General features: G+C 45.8%; 1 protein-coding gene across 4 annotated transcripts in view; it reads left to right on the top strand.

The window, feature by feature from the left end:
* Positions 1-14081, top strand: part of FGF13 (fibroblast growth factor 13) — a 272834-nt gene that overhangs the window by 208980 nt on the left and 49773 nt on the right. For all 4 annotated transcript variants that reach the window (XM_074601703.1, XM_074601706.1, XM_074601705.1 and 1 more), the window contains one exon: positions 2685-2788. In XM_074601703.1, coding sequence (XP_074457804.1) covers positions 2685-2788 — 104 coding nt within the window. The remainder of the gene's footprint in view (positions 1-2684; positions 2789-14081) is intronic.

The raw sequence follows: 14081 nt of genomic DNA, 5'->3' as shown, positions 1-14081 counted from the left end.
ACAGTTTATTTTCCCGTGGCTTTTTGCCACCCCTTCTGCCACATCTGCCCGCATGAGCGTCAACCCCTAGAAAGGCGATAGCATCTCAAAGCCCGTGTCCGTGGCACTGGGGGCTTGCAGAGAAGGGGGGTCTGCGTGGCTCTGCTGTTGGTCCCATCACATTCGCTGGTCACAGACAGGGCACTCACTCATAGAACCACAGAATCATGGGATGGTTTGGGTTGGAAGGGACCTTAAAGATCATCTAGTTCTATGCCATGGGCAGGGACACCTCCCACTAGACCAGGTTGCTCAGAAGAAGCAGGACTTGGACTCGGAGGCAACAGCTGGGGCAGCCTGGCTGTGTCTGGCTGTGCCCCCCTCTACCAGCCGGTCCCTGTCCCCTTTGGCAGAGCCATTGGCAGCAGAGCCATCCTCACTCCCCCACAGCCCTTTTCCCACTTCCAAGAGCCTGTGCCACCGCAGCTGCTAATCCCGCCGATGTCTACACCAGCTCCTGAGTGTGTCGAGTGTGTCCCAACCTTCGTCTTGCCTCAAAATAGAGCACGGAGGTTTACGGCAGGAAAACACGTCCATCTGCCGGGGAAAGCAGCTGAGCACCCATGGCAGGGTCTCCCGTCTCCAGTCACTTTGCCAAGCACAGCCCAGCCAGGAACTGCTCACAAAAACCCGTCTCCAGGGCTGGGAGCTCCATCTTCTTATCTTCTCAATTCTCTGTCCTTGGCCAATCCACTGGCAGGTTCCTACCACTATTTACAGCGGAGCCCAGGCTCCTCCCCTTGTGCTGAAAATGCCCAACTGCTTGCCCTGCTCATAAATCTGCCATTAAGAAAGCGCCTTTGGAAAGGGACCTCCAGGTTCTGCCCAGATCCTGGGCTTTAAATCGCGCTCTCCCACCTACACACAGATCGGACGCTGCTTTTTGGGGTTGAACTGCAGAAAAAGAGGGCTCTCCAAGGGAATATTTACTGAGTCAGACAGGGACTATTTTCTCCCCCAAGTAAAGTCAAGCATTTGATAGAAGAAATGAGAAAAATCCACTGCTCTTACTGAAAAATCTACGTTTTCTTTGCCAAAAATCACCCAGAACTAGAGGATTTTGTTTTAGGGAAGAGAAAGCCATTTCTATTGATTTTATGCTTGCAAAAGGCGAGTTGGGGGGGGCAGGGGGGGCTGTGTCTGTGTGTTTGTGGCTGCCTGGACCCTCGTGTCTATGAGAGGGAAAGAAAAACACAGGCATGATTTCGTGATGTCCTACGTTCATTTATTAATTCTGGGTATTTCCACCTGTATTCAATGCCCAGAGGTGCAGAGCACCCACAGGCTGCCAGCCCCCTTTTTGGATATACTTTTGACAACTCCGCACCCAGAATTTAGGCTCTGTATTAAACAATGACAGGCTGCAAATTGTCTTTTAATTAAATATGACCGTCTGGGGGTTGCCAGGCTGAAAAAAAAAAAAAAAAAGGGAATTTATCATGTGTCATCATTCTTAGCTTATACTTTTGGAAATAATAAAAATCTATCGAATTCATAATTCAGTTTGAAATTAGCTTCAGACAGTGACCATAAATACCAAACTTCAGCCTGAAGCAGACTGGAGTTTTCCAGCCAAATAATAAACCATTGGAAATAAGAGCCAGTTTGGCTCTTTTTTCATACTCTCTCTGCATTTATAGGGCAGCCTGAAAGGACATGCTTTGGGCTACGATAACAGTGCTTCAAAATTTTCTTAATTCCCCTTTATTTATAATCCTACATATTGAACACAGAGTACCGTATTCAACTTGTTCTTACCTGTGTTCAATTTTAACGTATCCATGAATCTAAGTTATGGCAGAGCTTTGCTTGGTTTTTGGTTGTTTGGTTGTTTTGTTTTGGTTTGTTTTTTTTTTTTAATTAGCCACTCTACAAACCGGAATCTTCATTTTTTGAAGAGAAGTTTCTCTGCTTATAAATCCTGCCACTATTAGCATGTGTACAAACATAAATGCAAGCAGAACATTCGAAGCAACTCAATTTTGAAAGCCCAGATTGAGGGCTTGATCTAAAGAACATGCTGTCATTTCGTTTTGTTTTGAAGTTCTTTAACTATGTTTTTTTCAAACCCATTCTCCTCTCAAAAAGAGAAAAAAAACCACTAAACCCCTGATGAATTTTGAGTGGAAACATTTTGAGATGTTAATGAAGGGTTTTAATTTTTCTGAATTTCATCTTGCTCCTTCCTTTGGGTCAAAAATGGTTACTGGATTTGCTCTGAAATTGCAAAAAAAAAAAAAAAAAAAAAGAAGTTTGTGTTTGTTTTTGGATTACCTTTTTTTTTTTTCATTTTGCACTTGCTGACAAAAAAAGATAAAACCAAAACCAAATTCAGTGTGTTCAACTCAGCAACCCCCGGATTCCGCTCACGAGGCAGGTAAGTCCGTTTAGCTCTCAGTACCTCCAATGCACCGTCTTCAGACTGGGGGACATACGCTGGTACCCTCTAGATAATTTCTGAGCTGTTGATGGAAATTGCTATAGAAGAACACGATAGCAGCAGTATTGGTCTATAGCACCCGCAGAAATTAATATATGCACGAATGGGCATTTTTTATTTGGTTCTGGTAATTATGGTTTAATTCTCTATCTAATCTGCCTACTCTAAAGGATTAATTTTGCTCTCCGTCTCCTTTCTCTCCTAGCTTTGTTTAACCTCATACCTGTGGGTTTACGAGTGGTGGCGATTCAGGGGGTTCAAACAAAATTGTATCTGGCAATGAACAGTGAAGGATACCTATATACATCAGTAAGTAAACGTTTTTCATTTTGTTCTCACTGAAATTATGGTAAGAACGTAGTAAATGAATAATTTACTGTTGCAAGGAATCTGTTTATAGACGTGAGATTTGACAGCAAATTCCGTATAGTGACAGGGAATGTGGCGAGAGTCTGGTTTTAGCTTATTACTCTGTTTCCATTATGAACACGTACAGATGTACAGAATTGAACTGCGGTGCCTTTGATGCAAACGAATGATCCCAAAGTGTGGAATAATGAAAAACCCACAAGGAAAACCCCAAACCGAGAGGATGCTCTCTCTTGGTCACTGCGGACTGCTCGGGCTAATCAGTGCGGGGGACAGAGGGAAAGGGACAACTTTGTGAATCACACACGTGCCTGAACACGTTTTATATCTTCCTCTATAATCTCTATTACTGTTCTTAAAAGGGATTAGAGAAACTAATTTTTTTTTTTTGTTTGGCCAGGATTTTCAAATAGAAATGGAATTAGGTGTCAAAATCTTATGGCTCCAAGTTGCTGAGTGAGTAAAGAAATGTTTTATTAGCAGTTTTGATGAGGAATGATAGTTAATAATTTTCAGTGGCATTCCTCAAGAGAGCAAACAGTGTTTTTATGAAAAAAAAAAAAAAGAAAAAAAGGACATTTTTAAAAATAGACCATTTTTCAATTAAAAACATTTAGTTGAACTATGTTCAGGAGTTTTAATTATAAAGTCTTAATAGATTTTTCCCAAGGAGGAGAATAGAGGAAAATGTGATTTATTATCTACTACAAATTATTCTCTTCTATGAATGATTCCCTTAAGGTGCCTTTAATACTGATAGCAGTTAAGTAAACATATTCAAATATCTCGTTTTGTTTTGCAACGCTGACAGCTGGGACGAGGGGCGGCTTTGCTTTTTCCTCTTGCCAGAGCCAAAGTGAATTAGAACTGGGTGTGCTGTGGGGCAAAGTAAAACTAAGATCTCAGTGAACGGCCTCGAACTCTGCTCTTCTTTTGACTCTGGCTATTTGCTCAGGGCGGTTAATCCACAGATGTGTTTGCAGGGCTTGCAGCCGCACAGCCAGATTGTGCAAAGTCCCCTTCATCCCGTGTGGTCACGGGTCATTTACACTTGCCCTGCAAATGTACCTTGGGCTGTACCGTGGGTTTTCGTTGACTTTAGCATCCTCAGCCGCGCTCCTCCCCGGCTGCCCGCTCCCCGAGACAGCACTTCTGCGGGCTGCATTCCCCCTCAGAGAGCATCCCCTCGAGCCGCGGCTCAGGGTGGGATAGAGAGGTTTGGACAGAAAGGGAAATTCCATCACCGCACGCAGCGAAGGTGCTGGGTTTGAGTGGGTCAGTTCTTTCATCGCGCACATTCTGGAAGAACCAGAGCCATTTTTGCGAAGATGCAGCAAATGGGACAGATTCTGCCGCCGAAGCAGTAACTTCTCGTTGTGAAACGTAATCCTGAAGTCAAAGGGGCCACTGAGAGGATGAAGTTTCATTTCTAGTATCCCTCAATGGGAGGAGGAGGGACTGAATATAACCCTTATTTAGATTAAGTCCAGCTTTTAGTTTGATGGGTGTCTAGGCATCTTAGGCAGAGCTCAGAGATTCACTTTGGTTGTAATTTTGGTATTTGCATTGATCAGGGGTAGTTCCTCATGTGGTCTCACATGTTGCCATGAATAGCGTCTTCCTTGAATCCTTTAGTATCTGTGAATTTAATAGTTTATGCCATTGCTAAATTAACTGGTGACACCCCTCTCTTTTCCCCTTAGTAACAATGGTCATTTTTGTTTCTTTATTAGGCGGCTATATTTTCTCACATTTATTCTTTTATTCTTCTTGAACCTCATGGGCTTGGCAAGGCCTTAGACTTTTGTCATGTTGTTGTGTCCGAAATCCATATTTTTGAATTCTCTTCCCAAAGACAGGTGTCCATTTCATGTTGATCTCCTTTTCCGAAGAGGGTTCCCACCCAAGCTCTCAATGATCTTGGGTTTATCACTTGGTGCTTTCTGGTTTGGTTGTTTTGTCCTTTACAATAATTGCAAGAAACTGTTTTAGGGGGCAAAACCTTGCTCATGTCTCTGTCAATGTGCCCAGGGAATGGACAAGGGCTGGTGAGGAGCATCTGCCCCTACTTCATCTGCTAGGCAAAAAGGTTACCAGAATTGCAGTTCCAGCACCATTTTTCAAGCATTTCTAGCACTTCTTTTGCTGCTAATGGTCCTTTCAGCAAGCCCTACAGCCTGACAGCCTGATGCATGGGAAATTAGCTCTATATTTTGGGCTGGATTCTTGGTTGATGTGAATGAGTCCCCAGAGAGCTCAGATGATTTACACCAGCTGAACACTCACCTGTTCAAGGGATGCCAACAGGGAGCCTGGGGACCGGCTCAGCTCAAGTAAATGACATCCATCTACACATCCTGAGGGTTTCCAAGCCCTCACAGAGATGTGTTCCTGATTGGGATTTGTCAGGAGCAGACAGATGGCAACATGGGATTGATCAGGAGCGAAAGCCCCACAAAACACTGTCAAATTCCTGAAGCAAGAATAAGGGGAAATACAGAAAGGTACTTAAATTGTAGATAACTATAACAGGTAGTTGCACCATTTCCAGAGAGAATTGATGATGCAATGTAACAGGGAGAGAGAATATTGTGGTCTGTGTCATGATCTTTTGGTTTTACGGCGACTCTTGCACTTCAGTCATGCGTGTGTCTGTGCGGAATCGTTTCCTTCAGATTGCGTTGCCGAAGGTTCATTAGGTAAATGGTTTGAAAAACACCCTGCTACCACGGCATCCCTGTTCCTCACCCCGTGCTCCTGTCTGTGCCTTGCACCTGATAGCGCCTTTTAGCCTGAAACATTTCCAAAATGCTGCGCCTGATAAAGACGCCATTAAGTCCTCGGCAATTACCCCACTGGTAAATAGGTAAATAAGACATCTGGCTTACGGGAGGATAAATGGAGGCACAGCTAAGTGCCTTCCCACACTCGCACAGGAGAGCACATTAAGGCTAACGCACCAGGTGTCCCATTTCCATGTACCTTGCGCTAAATTGCAATATTAAATCGCAGTTGCTTTTCCTTTTAACGGCTGTGGTGAATTCTTGTATGTTGTTCCTTACGGTATATTTTTTAGGTTTGGGCTGTGCAGCAACAGAATTGACTGAGTTGATTCTGAGTGTCCTGCATATGTAGGGAGTACGTCTCAGCCACAGTCCATAACAGTGGTTGGCAGATGGAGAATATCTGTGGATCCAGTTTGCTAATTTGTTGAGTTCGGGGCTTTGGCCATGCCTCTTCTTCCCTAGCAGTTGCCCAGGATGCGGACTCTGGTCTCTGACCTCAAAGGTAGGCTGGTTTGCTTCTGATCCAGTGACTGTACTCAAGAACGAGGTGGATTTGCTCTACGAGGGGATCGTTGATGTCTAATAAATCAGCCGAGAACAGATACCTGTAGTTGTCTGCCAGAGTTTATAGATAGTTTGCGGCGTCTGTCAGTTAGAGCAAAAATAAGATCTTTAATGTAATGATAAAAGCTCCTCGGGGACAAGGCAGCAACTCAGCTAAGTAGAAAAAAAAGATATTAAGTAAAAAATAAATATATTTATTTTAACATAATATCTGGTGCACCGGTGAGGCCTTACGTCGTGTACTGTGTGTTCAGTTCTGGGCCCCTCTGTACAAGAGGGACATTGAGGTGCTGGAGCATGTCCAGAGGAGAGCTACCAGGCTGGTGAGGGGTCTGGAGACCAGGTCATATGAGGAGAGGCTGAGGCAGCTGAGCATGTTTAGTTTGGAGAAGAGGAGGCTGAGGGGAGACCTCATTGCCCTCTGCAACTAGCTGAAAGGAAGTTGGAGAGAGGTGGGTGTTGGCCTCTTCTCCCGGGTGAATAATGACAGGACCAGAGGAAATGGTCTGAAGTTGTGGCAGGGGAGGTTTAGATTAGACATTGGGAAGAATGACTTTACTGCAAGACTGGTCAGGCACTGGAACAGCCTGCCCAGGGAGGTGGTGGAGTCTCCATCCCTAGAGGTGTTCAAGAAACGTCTAGATGTGGCACTTCAGGGCATGCTCTAGTGGCAGAGATTGTAGGGGTTTTTTTGTGTGTGTGTATTTGGACTTGATGATCTCAAAGGTCCTTTCCAACCATGAAGATTCTATGATTCTATATAATTATCTACATTTGTTGTAGAAGTGCATTAGAAGTCCTGGACGGCAGGGAAGGGAAGCAACTGCTCGCCCCGCTCTGTGGAGTGCCTCCTCTCCACGCCGGGTGGGAAACACATCTTCCTATCATGGAAGAGAACACCACATTTGAAACCATTTTTTAATTGTAGCCAGTTTCCTACCAAAGTTGAAGGGAGTTGTGTGACTACACCTCCCAAGCCGAACCCACCCTCGCAATTGTATTTGGAGGGACCTTGTCAGGAGCCATTTCAAGCCGTGGCTCTTCCTGCTGTTTGGTGCTCGAGCACCCTTTTAAAAGGAAAACACGGGGTTTGATTCATCCCTTCTTAAAGCACCGTCGTGCTTCTGCAAGATGACTTAAACAGTGTTATGGCACTGCTGCCTTACGTAACCACACAATGAATCATGCACTTTTATAATTTAGGATGGCTTTTAATTTATCTTATTTTTCTTTCTATGAACAACCACATCTTTCAGATGACCACTGATACTATGCTTGAGTTTTTTTAGGTTTCGTACCCTCCGAATTCCTTGTGTCCTTTCGTCGTCTTGGAACAAAAGAGTGGAAAATATTTTAAGGATCTGCTTGTCAGACGTGTAGTCCTAGAGCTATTGCTTTCTCATTAAAGTGACTGTGATGTGACGGAGGAGGCTCACAGTGATACAGAGCAGCCGCTGAGTGAAGTTCATTAAAAGGAAGGCGGGTATGTAGGTGAAGAGAATTGGATGTACCGCTTGAATTCCACATAGACTGAAGCATAAGCCAAAATACAGTAAATTTTAAAAGAACAACCTGAGAACATCTAGCCCTGTATTTTCCGTGCACCATCATGTCGGAGTTTTTAAAATCATTTAATGATTGTCGGCGAAATGCGTATTTCTCTTATAGAACGTTTTGGACCATGTTAATTGTGTGCTTGTTTAGCCTGGATGCGTTGTCAGAAATTCAATGTGTGCTGCTCATTGTGTCCTTCTGGCTGCTCTCAGGAGCCATGCACCTCAGCTTGTAAAGAGTGCTTTCCGTCTTGTCTTGCTCTGCGTTCCTGTGATTTGCCAAAGCGTTTGATTTAACAGTGTCATGTGCGAGGGAGCTTACAGCTTCTCCCAGCTTGGATAGAGTCCTTGACCGAGAGTAGTCCTGACCATGAGTCTGTCCCTCCCTCCTGCAGCCTTTCAGCTCATTTATTGGAAATTCAGGGCATTCAGCCTCTTGTAGGATGGGTCTTAGGAAGAATGCTACGCGGCAGAGTTGTTTATGCTTGCGTTGTTAGCTCTTTTAGGATGTCCAGTATATTTGAGTTAATAGAGCTGCTGTACATGGCTTAATTTCACCATTTCTTGTCTGATGCACTCGGTACAGAGTTAGCATGGGTTTAAGGAGCACTTTGATATAATACCCTGTGCAGAATTTTATATATAATTTACCCTAAGAGAGCATTCAGCTAATGTTGTCCTCTGTATGTAAAATAGATTGTCATATATAAGTTTGGTACCTGCACGGAAAGTAAATATTGTATGAAGCATGCACGTTGATTATAGCCAAGAGAAGGGAAATGTGATTAAATTCTCAGAGTGATTCAAAAATTGGTTTTGGAGAGAAGTTTGTGCATATTTTAATACTGAGCAGTGCAGGGGAGACCTGCTGTAGCTAATGGGAATGGCTGGGGCATTTATAATGAATTACTGGCAAAGAGCATTTTCCCACCTCAGGGAAATAGCGCAAAGAAGGAGACAGGGGGAATAATCAAAAGCTTCATCTAGTTAAATTTGCATGTCAGTATAAATCATTTTTAACCATGCATGCTCAAGCGTAGACTGTACCTTAAGATAGTTCATTGTCTTCAGTGATGGGGTCTTAGATAGAGCCACAGCACAGTTTTCTTGCTCTATGCTGGATAAACATGCAACACGCTTATGGTGAGGAGGGATGCTCTAGTCCTGCCGCGACCTGGCATCGTGCTGACATCCCAGACCGCTCTCGCTGCCCCACTTCAACCGTGGGAGAGGTCTGGGATCAGCACTGGGACAAGAGCGTGTTCGAAGGAGGTTCCCGAGCATTGTAGGACCAGCCCAAACTGATAAATGTTTTCTGACACCTTCACCCATAGACTCTGCTCTAAATTATGCTGGCAGCTAAGCTGGGCAGATGCAAACAATTGTCCTTTGGTTCAGTTTTACATCAGTGATGCAGCACAGAGGTGGGTTCTGGTGGTGCCCGGTTGGGTGGAAGCCTGGTGGGTCTCCGTGCAGCATCACAGGCTCCGTGATGGTTTGAGGGTTGGTTGCGGGCTGTGCTGTGCCCAGCAGTGTAGCTGCAGAACCCACCGCTCACAGACTTGTCTCCCACTTGCCGAAGGGCCCGGCAGCCTGTTGCTGAGCTGGCTGTGGCTGGCTGGCCCCGCTCTGTGGGGTGGGACGCTCCTGGGGGTTGGGTCCCTGGGGAGGCGGAGGGGTTTCCTGCAGCAGGCCTTCCTTAATGAGATATGTGCTGGTCTTTCTTAATGATCTGTGCTGTTGCTGAGCGGTGGGGCAGGGAGATCAGTGCTGTTTCGTTCAGGTGCTTGTCTCTGCCGGGATGAGAGTGATTCCAGATGTCAGGAGACAGCATGTCTCCAGCAGGAAAGGGGGAAAAGCATCGTCCTTGTCTGGGAGAATTATTACAAGACTCAGCAAGCTGAAAGTCTTGGAGCTATTACGCTGCGTTTCTCTACAAGTCGTCTCTCAGGCATCTGAAATCCACAGAGGTGCATTCATCCCTCACCGCAGGTGGTGGGAGCTGGGGATACTCGGCACCTTCTAAAATGAGGCTTCATGAGAGGACCCCAAGCATGAGAAAGTGATGCTTCAGGACTGTGCGCTGCTCGGATCCTGCCAGACCTGTGCAATGATTTTCTTGACAGAGCAGTTGTTAAAAATCCGCGATGAAATTGCTGTTTGTGCAAGAACAGTTTCAACGCCCGAAGAGATAAACAATGTACATGTGAAGCAGATAAAAGACTAAAAGTGCATCCACTCTCTTTGTTAGTCATTTGCTAATCGATGCCGAAGTCCTTGGGTGAAAAGGCAGAAAGCCTTTATAAGCTCAGATGTTGCTCAGAGCAGAAGTTTGGGACTCAGCAAGCTCAGAAATGGGGCTGAAAAGGCAATGTAGCTCATAGGGCCCAGTTTTCCAGTCCGTTGCGCTGCTCACTGGGGTCACAGTGACACAAAACCAGCCTGATGCCAAAAAAAAAAAACAACCCACCTCTGCAGAATTTGGAGCTGGACCCGAGTTTGATAGTTTGGCACCTGGATAACACACCGCCTGCTTCCAGCATTGTGTCTCGGCCCCGCGCCAGCAAACAGGGAATACTGAGTTCCAGGACTTCCAGGTGACTCCCAACTCTTCACTGTCATGTCGTGAAGCGTCTTTGGCAAGCCAGGATTGTAAGCTGATAAGGGCTGGAGCGGACGGCCTTGCATCGCAAAGTGCGAGAATAAGAGCATTGTCAGGTTCTCGGCGTGTTCGGTTGGGATTGTGTATTCAGACCACCTCGGAATATTCCGATTTCTCTCCTAAATGTGGTGTGGGTGCTACACGTTGTGACTGGTGGCGTAGGTGCCTGTCGAGTGGTATGTGTGCCTGCTCCCTGCAGGGCTGGGCTCTTCTTTCCCAATTTGCTGGGAAAATACGTATATTAGTATTTCTGTGGATTTCTGAGTTGTGGCATTGTTTTTCCAAGCTATGTGAGAAATATCTTCAAGATCAGAAGCAAGATAACTCTCCAAACTTAACATGGGTTTTTTTTTTCAGAATGTGGCTTTAATTAAAAGCAAATACCATTATGAAACCTCAGCTTCTTTCCTACGCTTGCCTTTCCTTCTGGAAAGCTGTCTGCCTTCCCATCCTCTGCCCAGAAGGGCTTCCCCTCCCTCTCGTGCTGCAGGTTGAGCTAATGAAGCAGCTCTTGTCACAGTGACTCAGCAGCGCTTCTGCCTCGTTAGGCTCACTCTGTAACCTGCCGACGAGATGCCTCAACCCCGGCGGCGCTCGCAGCCTGCTGCTCGCTGGAAATGCCCATGCGAGGATGAACATCTAAACAAGGATGCCGGAGCAATTAAAGGCAGCCTCCAAGGACTCCCCGCAACCAACGGGAGTCAGTTTGGGCTGGAAAACAAACTCAGAACTCGGAGTGGAAACTCGCCCAGGATGACACTGAAGCACAAGGATTCGTCACATTTATTAAATCTGCAGAAAGTGGTTTCCCCTCAGCTGAGGAACTTGCTGCAATAGGGTGCCGAGGATGCCTTCATTTTTGTGGGCTCCAATATCATTTAGGCAAATTCTTGAAAGAAAAATGCTGCGAAATACAATGATGTCGTGTTTGGCTTAGAAATGTCCTGAAATCACGGCTCACCAGGGACTGGGGAAGTGTGCTGGGAAAATATTGGTATAAAATTCCCTTTGTTTCTTTATATTCTCCGATAGGCACCTGCAGTTAGCCAGTGACAGGCCAACGGCTTGAGAAAGATGTGCCCTTACCGTTCTGCTGCTGCATCCTGTTGATGTTTTCTTTATGGGTTAGTTTTCAGGAGGCTGTTGGTGCTTTGATAAGAAATACCCAAAAGTGTTAGTTAACCATGGTTAAGGATAACCCAGGTCCAGAGGAGGCCACAGAGATGCTGGGAGGGCTGGAGCCCCTCTGCTGTGAGGACAGGCTGAGAGAGCTGGGGGGGTTCAGCCTGGAGAAGAGAAGGCTCCGGGGAGACCTCAGAGCCCCTGCCAGTCCCTAAAGGGGCTCCAGGAAAGCTGGGGAGGGACTCTGGATCAGGGAGGGAAGCCATGGGACAAGGGGGAATGGTTTCAAACTGGAAGAGGGGAGATTTAGATGAGATGTGAGGAAGAAATTCTTTGCTGTGAGGGTGGTGAGCCCCTGGCCCAGGTTGCCCAGAGAAGCTGTGGCTGCCCCATCCCTGGAGGTGTTCAAGGCCAGGCTGGACGGGGCTTGGAGCAACCTGGTCTGGTGGGAGGTGTCCCTGCCCAGGGCAGGGGGCTGGACTGAGATGATCTTTAAGGTCCCTTCCAACCCAAACCATTCTGTGATTCTGTGATTCTATATGCAAGAAAAAAAAGTGGTTGTGGTGAGAGTATGGGACTGGGGTGAGAACGGGCTGCAGAAAAGCTGACCAAGGAGATGGAAACGTGCCTGTTCCTGTATATGCCTGTTCCTGCGCCTGTTCTTGTGTGTGCCTATTGCTGCAGGGCAGGACCAGGAGCTCCGGCTGTTGCAGCAGTGCCAGGACAAACAGAATTTGGCATTTCCTGTGCTAAAAGTAAGTAAAGGGCAGTTCATTTCCCCAAAATGACTATCCATCAATCCAGGCTGGCATCAGCAACAGATCTGTCATGTGGGGGTATTTGGAGTGACTTTATTAAACACATTTTTGTGTCTTTTTATCTTCATGTACCACGCAGTTGCGACAGTGCTAAGAGGAAGTGAATTCAGTTCTGTTCCTACTTGGCAGCCCATAGAGAATGTTTACTGCTTTCTGGCCATTTACATCCTTGCAAACCCACTGAGAGCATCCTCTTCCTGGCAGAACTTCTGTTGCAAGTGATGAGGTGCGAAAAGTGAGAATCCAGCTTGACTGTAAAAGTTCAGATTGCATTTGCAGTGTTGTCAGTCAAAAGGCACAGAATCACAGAATGGTTTGGGTTGGAAGGGACCTTAAAGCCCACCCAATGCCACCCCCTGCCCTGGGCAGGGACACCTCCCACCAGACCACGTTGCTCCAAGCCCCGTCCAGCCTGGCCTTGAACACCTCCAGGGAGGGGGCAGCCACAGCTTCTCTGGGCAGCCTGGGCCAGGGGCTCACCACCCTCACAGCAAAGAATTTCTTCCTCACATCTCCTCTAAATGTCCCTTCTTTCAGTTTAAAACCATTAGCCCTCATCCTATCACTACACTTCTTGATAAAGAGTCCTTCTCCACCTTCTCTGTAGGCATCTTTTGAAAAGTCTGCGAAGCAAAACTGATGAAGAGTCATTGGGCAAGAAAAAGGAGTCATTATCCCCAAGATTCTGAGCGTTATGGTTGCTTTTGGGACCTGCAGCACAACTGGACAGGGTTTCCAAAGGAAACTCCTCTACTTTAGTCACAGAGAGCCTGAATGCCATCCTCGTGGCATGACTTCTCAGCGCTGAAACCAGAGATGCCTGTATGAGTCCTAGAAAGCAGGATAAACATGGTGATAACAGAAGCAAGGACAAAGGAAACAGGAGAGTTGTCATATGTAGATTATGTCCTTGAGGCCTTGGTTTCAGAAACTAACTCTTCCATATATAAGCTTGGAGGTAGGCTGCTGAATTCCTGGATGGAATAACCTAAAAAGGGTCTGGGAAAGAAAACAAGTCAGTTGGATAAAAATTGTACCAAGAAACTTGCATTTCCAAACGGAACTGCTTTCATTAGGCAACGTAGGATTAACAAAGGAATGCAAAATTTAGAATGGATTAGGGAGTCTTTGGATATAATGCCAATATAATAGCTTTTACCAGCAGATTGGATGGTTTAAATAATTGAACAGACAAGACCTTTCATATTTTACGTTCTGTGGTTGCTACAGGTGCTATCACATTGTTTTTCATTTTTGTAATTTTACTCAAACAGCACTGAATATTGAGCGGTACGGTTCTTCTAAAACTAAATCCACTGGGGAGCTAAGCAAAACAGGCATGATAATTGGTGAAGTACAGTTCTGTTTATTTAAAGCCTCAGGAGGTATCTAAAAATCAGAGAGCCGGTTTCAGAAGCACAGCACACGAGGCTGTCTGCTTTATGAAGGCTGTTCCCTTTCTTCATTCTCATGACTTCAAATGCAGTTTAATGAGGGAGTCAATTTAGACCCTCCATCCTCATCCCCAGAGCTTTTTCAGACAGTAAAAAATCCTGTTATGAGATAGCAGCATTCCTCTTGAACCCTCTCGAGTGTTGGTGGGACCTTGCATTTGAGCTGACTGGGAATGGGCAAACCTCAAAGGACTTGTGAGAGCACGTTTCCTCAAACAACAACTCCAGAACCTAATGTTTTAACAAAACGGGTCTAGCAAACTGAAAAGTGTGG

The sequence above is a fragment of the Larus michahellis genome, chromosome 9 (assembly GCF_964199755.1).
Source record: "Larus michahellis chromosome 9, bLarMic1.1, whole genome shotgun sequence".
Classification (NCBI taxonomy): domain Eukaryota; kingdom Metazoa; phylum Chordata; class Aves; order Charadriiformes; family Laridae; genus Larus; species Larus michahellis.
This window is presented reverse-complemented; position numbering and strand designations above follow the sequence as displayed.